Here is an 8,264-nt window from a genome sequence, read left to right as displayed (position 1 = left end):
GTGTAGACAGATTTCCTGCACTCTCTTGTATATGATTCTTTGGGTGACTATTATAAATATCTTATAAGATATGTGTCCTGTATGATATTGTTCTCCTAGTAAAACCCCAAACCAACACAATGTCTCACTTAACTGTATGTCCAATTCTTTTTCCCTGCCAGAGAAGTTTTCTGCCATCATGTCTGTAAACAGGGTTTTTGTATCATTTGTGCTATCTCCTGCTCTTTCATTGACTCCAGTCGATCTTAAGTTATGCTTTGCCTTATCTAGTAGCTGCTGGATTGATTTCTTGTGGTCCCTTGCCATTTTTAAGAAATCTTTTTTTTAAATGATTGCTAACTTCAAGCCTGTCTTCTATGTCTGAGATTCTGTCCTCATATTGACTTATTCTGTTGCAAATACTGTCAGTGGAATTTTTAATCTCCTGGATATCTGCTTGAATCTGTCTTATGGATTCCATTTCTTTCCTATGTTGGACATTCACGGTTTCCCATCATTTTCCTCAGCTCCTCTTTTTTTTTTTTTTTTAAATCTGTATCGGCTCTAGAGTCACTAAGCATGTTTTTCATTGTGGTCACCATCTTTTTTGTCTTTTTTTGTTGCTGTTTTTTGTTTTTTGAGACAGTGTCTCATTGTATATTTCAGGCTGCCACTGTAGCCCATACTGGCCTCAAACTTGCAGGAATCCTCCTGCCTCAGCCTCCCAGTGCTGGGATTACAGGCATGTGCCAACATACCTGGCTCACCATCTGTATAGTTATCTGAGAAATTATTTCTGATTTGGCGTTTTTTAGCACCTTGTTCACTAGCTTTGTTGTTCCCATGTCAGAGGCCAGGTTGGTGGCTTTCAGCCTGTTCTACTTCATTGACCCCTCGGTTTGCCTTTAGTGAACTGGATGTCTGCGGTTGCACCTTGTTTAAGTGTCTTCTCATTTTCTATTTGTTTGTTTGTTTAATTCCTGGGTTGATATTAATAAATTGCTTATAGTAAATAGTTTTATTGCTAGTATTTAGAACCCTTAGGAAATGACTATTTCTCAGAGGTGTGTTCCAGGTGTAGCTGGCTTTTGGGTTTTGAATTTGATGCAAGATCCTACCTCTTCAATTTATTGGGAATGAGAAGTTGCTTCCTGCTGGGCCCAGCCCCTGGTTCTTTGTCACTGGCCCACAGTATTTTCTATGACCCTTAGGCAATCTCAGTCTTGGTATACCAGGAAGAACAGCTGGTTAGAACAACTATGCCACTCTGGCTAAAGTGGTACAATCAGCAAATAACAATAGCATCAAACACAGCCTAGAAAATGACAAACTGACCTAAGCATTATTGCCACCTTTAACTGTATGAACTAGATTTTGTGGTTATACAACAAAATCTAAAAAAACTCCAGAAAATTGTATGCAATAAATAAGCCCTCAATATGCCAATTTTATCCTCAGGGGAGAAAACTGAAAAGGGGTTATGGGGAAAAAATAGAAAAATTAAAGATGAAGAGATTAGAAGCAAGGCTGGAGGACAAGGGGGAATCACATGCAAACTTTGGCAAACTGGTGCAGAAGACAGAGGGAAAGAGAGAAGGAAGAAACAGAAGAACAGAACAGAACCACCACAAAAAACCATGTTCACACTCATAAAAACAATGTCAAACAGTGAAAAGAACCCCCCAAAAATAAGAAAAGAGAGAAGAAAAATAAAATGTCCACTTCAAGATTTGTCTCTGCTGTCACTGGTAGACAATATGTGCAGCCACAGTCCAGATCCATGTTGATTTATCCCAGGAAGTCAGCAGCAGCTTTATAGTGAAACAGAGGATAATCTCAGTGACCCTGCACCTTTATTTCCCTTGAAATTCAGGTGGGTGTCTGGCTGTGAGGCTGGATCCAGACCCATTTAGCCTGCAGCAGTCAGTGCACCTTCTGCAGGCTTGAACTCAGATGGAGCCAGCAGCTGTTTTGAGTTCTTAGCTCATCTGGCCCTCTCCATGCAGTTGCCCTCTCCCCTCTGACGGCCAAATCCAGGCCACTCACCAGCCATTGCAGTCCATGGCATCCACTCCTCCATCGCACTGCTACATCTCTCCATGGAGGTCTCTGGGGTTGTCAGCAGTCACTATGTGTCTGCAGGTTTGAACTGTTGTCCTCACAGAGTCCCCACTCAGGGAGAAGGTGCTGTCTGCCACCACCTTCTTCTTTGAAGTTTCTCTGTTTGTTCTCCCTGTGGGCTTCTACTATTGCTTCAGATCCTTCCTGGGTCCACGGACCCACTTTCCTTCTTCTGTTCCTCCCATTGCTATACTGGACAGCACATCTGGACAGCACACCTCAAAGAGGCTCTTTCTCTACTGCTTACCAGTCTGCCATCTTCCTGGAAACCTCAAATTTCTTTTTTAGGGGTAATCCTTTGTCTGGTTTTGGTATAAGAATAATGATGGCACCATAGAATGGGTTAGAAAATATTCTTTCTGCTCTAGAAAACTGGTGTAATTTCTTCTTTCTTCTTTGGTAGAATTTGCCAGCAAATTCATATAGGCTTATTGTTTTACTGCTTTAGATAGGACTTATTGATTTAATTTCTTTCCACCAGTTTTTTGGGTTTTTTTGTTTTTTTGTTTTTTTTTTTGTACCAGGAATTGAACTCAGGGCCTTCTGCTTGCCAGGCAGGTGCTTGTGCCGCTGCGTTATATCCCTGGCCCTAATTTCTTTCTTAGATATAAACCTATTCAAACTTCTGTGAAGTCTGGCAGATTGTCTCAAGGAATTGGTTCATTTCATTTGGCTTATCAAATTTGCAGGCATAGAAGTTTTACAGTATTCTTTTTTTTTGTCTTTTTGAGACAGAGTCTTGCTATCCAGTTCAGGCTGGCCTTGAGCCCATTTTGTAGCCCAGGCTGGCCTTAAACTTGCAATGATCCTCCTGCCTCAGCCTCCTCAGTCCTAGGATTACAGGCATGTACCACCACGCCTGGCTTGTTTTGTTTTTCTGAGACAGGGTTATGCTATGTAGTCCAGGCTGGCCTTGAACTCACTGTTTAGCCCAGGCTGGCCTCAAACAGCAAGCTTTGTGCCTCAGCCTCCCAAGTGCTGGGAGTAGAGGTGTGTGATTGCAATCACTTTGTTTTGTGACAAGCTCTTTAATTTGGATGTCAGGTATTTTGTCTCAGCAAGGAGAAAAGTAATCAAGACACAATCCAATAGAAAAGTGGGCAAAAATGCTTGTCAGGCAACTTACAGAAGGCAATCCAAATGGCAAAAAAAATATGAAGAGATGGTTAAGGTCTTTAGTACTGAAGAAAATTTTAGTTAAAAATAATTACAGTTCATAATCATCAGATTGGGAAAACATCAAACCTATCAAACTCATGTTGGTCATGATGTGGTCAGATAAATAGAAACAGTCACATATTATTAGCAGACACAATAAGCTAGGGGCCAGGGATATAGCTCAGTGGCACAAGTGCCTGCCTGGCAAGCACAAGGTCCTGAGTTCGATTTCTGGTACCAAAAAAAAAAAAAAAAAAGAAAGAAACAATAAACTAATATAAATATTGTGAAGCTAAAGATAATCTATGATGTGAGAATCCTACTTTTGAGTTTATATCTTTGTATATAGCTTCATAAACATGGTACTGGGGATTGTTTACGGGTTAGCATTGTGCTGAACTGTTTTTCTCTTCAGTTCTCAGTGACTGAGTAGGTGAAGACAGCTAGATCCTTAGGTCTGTCCTCTAGTCAATGGCAGTCCCATTTTTAAAAATCTCCATGTATGAATCAAGTATTGGAAGCATCTGGAAACTCCAACGCAAAAAAGAAGACATACACATATGCTGAGTGTGGTGGTGCACGCCTATAATCCCAGCACTTGGGTGGCTGAGGCAGGACTACTCTAAGTTCAAGGCCAACCTGGGCTACATAAACAAGTTGAAGACCAGCCTGCATTATACAGCAAGACCATGTCTCAAAAAAGAAAAAAGACTTATATATTTAAATATAAACAATATACTTTTATACATACATGACATGAAAAAGAAATGTACACAGGCAGGTAATCAAGCCTTGCTCAGATTTTGAACAGACTGTTTCTAAATATCATAAAACTACAGTTTATTTTTGATGAAATTTTGGGTATGGTTTAAGAAAAAGCAATGAAAAAGAGTTCAATCAACCTAAAACTCAGAGTCTAGGAATACAGTAGGTGTTGCAAAAATTCAAAAGTATGTAATAGCCTTTTTTCAATACTGCTTTCAATTAATGTCTGTATCAGTGGTTCTCAAATTTTAGATCAGAATCACTCAGCGAGCTTGTTAAAACAGATTGCCAGGCTCCATCCAGCAATTTCTAGTTCAGTAAGTATGGAATAAAATCTAAGAATCTGTATACAATTTTTAACCAGTTCCTAGGTAATTCTTCTACCCTTGGTCCAGAGAATACACTTTGAGAATAAAGAATGGATTACTTTATTATCTTACAATAAAATTGTGCTCATTCTAATTCCACATCTTTAGTTTTTTTTTATTTTGTTTTGTTTTGTTTTTTGAAACAGGGTCTCTCCATGTAGTGCAGGCTGGCCTTCAACTCACTTATACAGCTCAGGTTGGCCTTGAACTCGCAGCGATCCTCCTGCCTCAACCTCCCGAGTGCTGGGATTACAGGCATGTACCACCATGCCTGTTCTAACTCCACATCTTTAAATTCATGTCAGTGTTTATTTTAGAAGCATATTGTATGAATTGGAAAGCTACAGGAATACAAATTTGCTTTTTTTTTTTTTTGGATACCGGGAATTGAGCTTAGGACTTTCTGCTTGCCAGGCAGACGCTTGTGCCACTGAGCTATATCCCTGGCAAGGAATACAGACATGAAAGAATTTGAGAAGATAACAATTATACAAATAAAAGGACTGATTTATACATCAGACATTTGGCAATTTCAGACACGTACAACTGGATATAATCACAGAGGTGATGAGTGAAACTGAGAAGGAATAACAACAATGAAAAAGAGGTAAAAATATGCTGAAATCACTTGGGATTTCTCCACCATAATAAATTGAAGTTGGCATGGAGAATTATATACACTAGTCCAGAAACAGAAATGGCAAGAAAAACAGGAAAAAAAACCAACTAACTGAGGATTAGGCTATAACAGCAAGTAGAATTAAGACTTCAAGGGAAACAGATAACAAGCATACATATTAATGAAGAAAGAGACATTTACTGAAGTGGCCATAAAAGAAGGAAAACAAAACAACAGTAAATGAACTACCCAAAGCTGGGGAGTAATTCACTAAAAGGATAAACCAAGCCCTAAAGCCTTAGTAACATCTATAAGGTGTCACTGTGCCGTAGTAAAGCATACCAACAAGGCGAGGGAGATGGCTCAGTGGTAGTGTGTGTGCTTTACAAGTTTGAGGCCATGGGTTTACTCTTCAAAAGGCAGCGGGTCAACATCACAGCAATCTGTAGACATTGAGTATGAAATAGAGGAGCCCAATATACTTTCTCGGTAAACACAAACAACTAACACAGCATTGCTATCGTGAGCAATAAGTGAGTCATTAAGAAAAGGTTAAAAAATGGCTGACTTTTATGAAGACAAAAACAAGCATTTTATATATTTAGCAACAACTCTCCTAAGAATTCTATACAAAAAAGTCCTGGTAATTAATGGGTAGTTAGTTAAGTAGAAATATCAATAATTAACCAGACATCTTTCCAAGTTTCTGCCTAAAAGACAATGGGGCTACATGAAAACATAATTGGTTTAGCTGAATTCTCTCATGATTTTTACTTACAGGTGGGAAGATCATCAGCTTTGGCTAGGTCATTCTCTTCTACTCCAGGCATCCCTGCATCACCATCTCGTTTGATTTGCTCTGCCCAAGTAACAAAAAGATATAACTTCTATTTTTTTTTAATATGTATAAATGAAAATGTTTCAAAGGAAAGTAATAACCAGTTTCTAAAACAATAGCCTATATTGACTGAACATCTACTTTTTTCTTTTCTGTCAAAGGATGCAAATTTTAAACAATACAGATACTTAATCATTTATACATCTGAACTAAAATCAAACAATTTTATGATTGAAAATGTTCACTTCAAAATGGGATAAAAAAAGTCAACATCATATTAACACAAAACAAAAGAATAATAATACCTTTTCCACGTGGAATATGATTACTCGAGGGTTCTTCATTCTTATCTGCAGCATTCTCATCTACTTTTGGAATATTTTTAGGTAATACATCATCATTCACATCCAATTCTTTTCCATCATTTGATTGAACCTTGTGGGCCTCTTGCTGTTAGATAAAGATTTTGTAATAGTAAATATTTTCCAGTTCAAAATGTTAAACCATTGATACAATTATTAATTAAATGTTCTGAAACAGTTCACCTTTTAAAACATATACATGGGTTCAAATTCAGAGATGTGGAACATACTATTATTTTCTGTTCCGTTTTATTGCTCATATGATATCAAATCTGCATTATCAACATCTTAAAAAGCCTACAATTATAGCAAATGCATTACAGTGTTAAGCAGAGAAAATTCTCTTTGGCTACAGGGAGGGAGGATTCTGTAAGGTGGCCTGCAGAGCAGTGTGAGCTGCTGTGGTGGCCTGCAGTTGGGCACTATCCCAGGTGCAAGGGCAGAGGGGGATCTCTGTTGGCACATAGTGGCAACAGGTAGATGGCAGAACAGGAAGAATTTGGCACATAGATGCTCCCTGAAGTGTGAGAGACAGCTACTGAGATTGTCAGGCTTTCCCTAAGCAGAGACAGCAAGAGAGAAAACCCATCAACTCCTCCGGTGCACTGGCCACCCATGCACAGCAAGTAATAGCAAGACAACATATAAATCAGTGTTTCCTCTAACTTACTCCTAACTGTGGCATCTTCTTGGAAGGTTAAATCTTCAGGTACATGATCAAGCCTAATTCATTTCTGCTAGTGGGCCAGTTTTGAGTTGCCTCAGTGGGAAATTCAGAAAGGCAAGGAGTGAAAGAATGTATATGGTAGGTTCATCTAATTAATATTTAATGCATATATAAGTGCTTATAAATGCTAAAGTATAATTATTAATAATGCTATAAAAATAGCACCAAATAAGCACCAAATCTTTTTGAGTATGAATGAGGGATAGGTAGAGGTACAGTATGCCTGAGGCCCTGGATTTGATCTCCAGCACAGGAAAAAACAAAACCAGAAAAAAGAATCAAAGTTGGCTGCAGTGTTTGCTGCTCTGTTTCTGTTTTAAGAAAGGATATGAGAATAATAGATTGATAATAAAGGCAAGTTTCTCAATTTTTTCTCTTTCTCAAATGTATAAAATAGAAAGTAAGTGATTTTTCAGTAAAATGTTATCCACCTTAAAATTTGAGAAGTATATTATCAATAAGAGTTGTTATTACTAATTCTCATTGTTATGGTTTGTATCTCGATATCCCCCAAGGGCTTCAGGTGCTCACAGGTGGGGCTTCCAGAAGGTGACTGAATTACAGGGGTAGGGGGTGCGATAGCTAAGTGTGATGTTAGGCGGTGGCTGCCTGGTTGGAAGAGGCAGTCACTGGGGCTTGGCCTGGTAGGGAGTCACTCCCTCCCCAGCTCCTCCCTTCTTGCTCTGCTTCTTAGCTGCAATGATGTGAGCAACTTTCCTCCACACCAGGCCCTTCCACCATGCTGCTGACCATGCAAGGACAGGATCTTTTTTGAAACTGTGAGCCCAAATAAAAATTTCCTCCTTTAAGCTGTGCGGTCAGGTATATACTGTTCTAGCAATGAGGAAAGTGAATACGACAGCTACGTTCTCCAGGTTGCCCTTGAACTCTTGGACTTGTGATTTTCCTGCCTCAGCCTCCCAAACAGCTAGGACTACAGGCAGGAACCACTGCACCAGGAATCAGTTACTTTTGAAAGTCTGATAAAAGCCATTTTAATTCACGATTAGTTTTAAGAGTTAAGCTTTACTGGGGTATGCTTCTAAACCCCAGCACTCTAGAAGGCTGAGTCAGGAGGATCTCAAGTTTGAGCCAAACCTGGGCTACTTGGCAAGACTCAGTCTCAAAATTTAAAAACCAAATCCCAAACCAAACCAAATCAAACCAAAATATGGCTGAAGGTGTGACTCTGTAAAGACTGTGGTTTCAATTCCCAGGTACACCAAAAAAAAAAAAAAAAAAATAAAAAAAAATTGTTTTAAGATCGTACAGCCTTGTATACATAAGAACCCAGGTTCAATATCCAGAAATGGAAAAAAAAAGTTAC

The 8,264-nt window shown here is 38.9% G+C and overlaps 1 protein-coding gene across 1 annotated transcript in view; it reads right to left on the bottom strand.

Annotated features, from left to right (window-relative positions):
• Casc4 (cancer susceptibility candidate 4) overlaps nt 1-8,264 on the bottom strand; it is a gene marked incomplete in the record, with an annotated part of 137,150 nt that overhangs the window by 49,544 nt on the left and 79,342 nt on the right. Inside the window, 2 exon segments of the mRNA XM_013512605.1 lie at nt 5,789-5,869; nt 6,154-6,298. Of these exon segments, the coding sequence (XP_013368059.1) occupies nt 5,789-5,869; nt 6,154-6,298 (226 nt within the window).

This window comes from Chinchilla lanigera, unplaced genomic scaffold (genome assembly GCF_000276665.1).
Source record: "Chinchilla lanigera isolate Chin_1 unplaced genomic scaffold, ChiLan1.0 scaffold00015, whole genome shotgun sequence".
Taxonomy (NCBI): domain Eukaryota; kingdom Metazoa; phylum Chordata; class Mammalia; order Rodentia; family Chinchillidae; genus Chinchilla; species Chinchilla lanigera.
The sequence above is the reverse complement of the archived record's forward strand: the minus strand, read 5'-3'. Positions and strand labels throughout refer to the sequence as shown.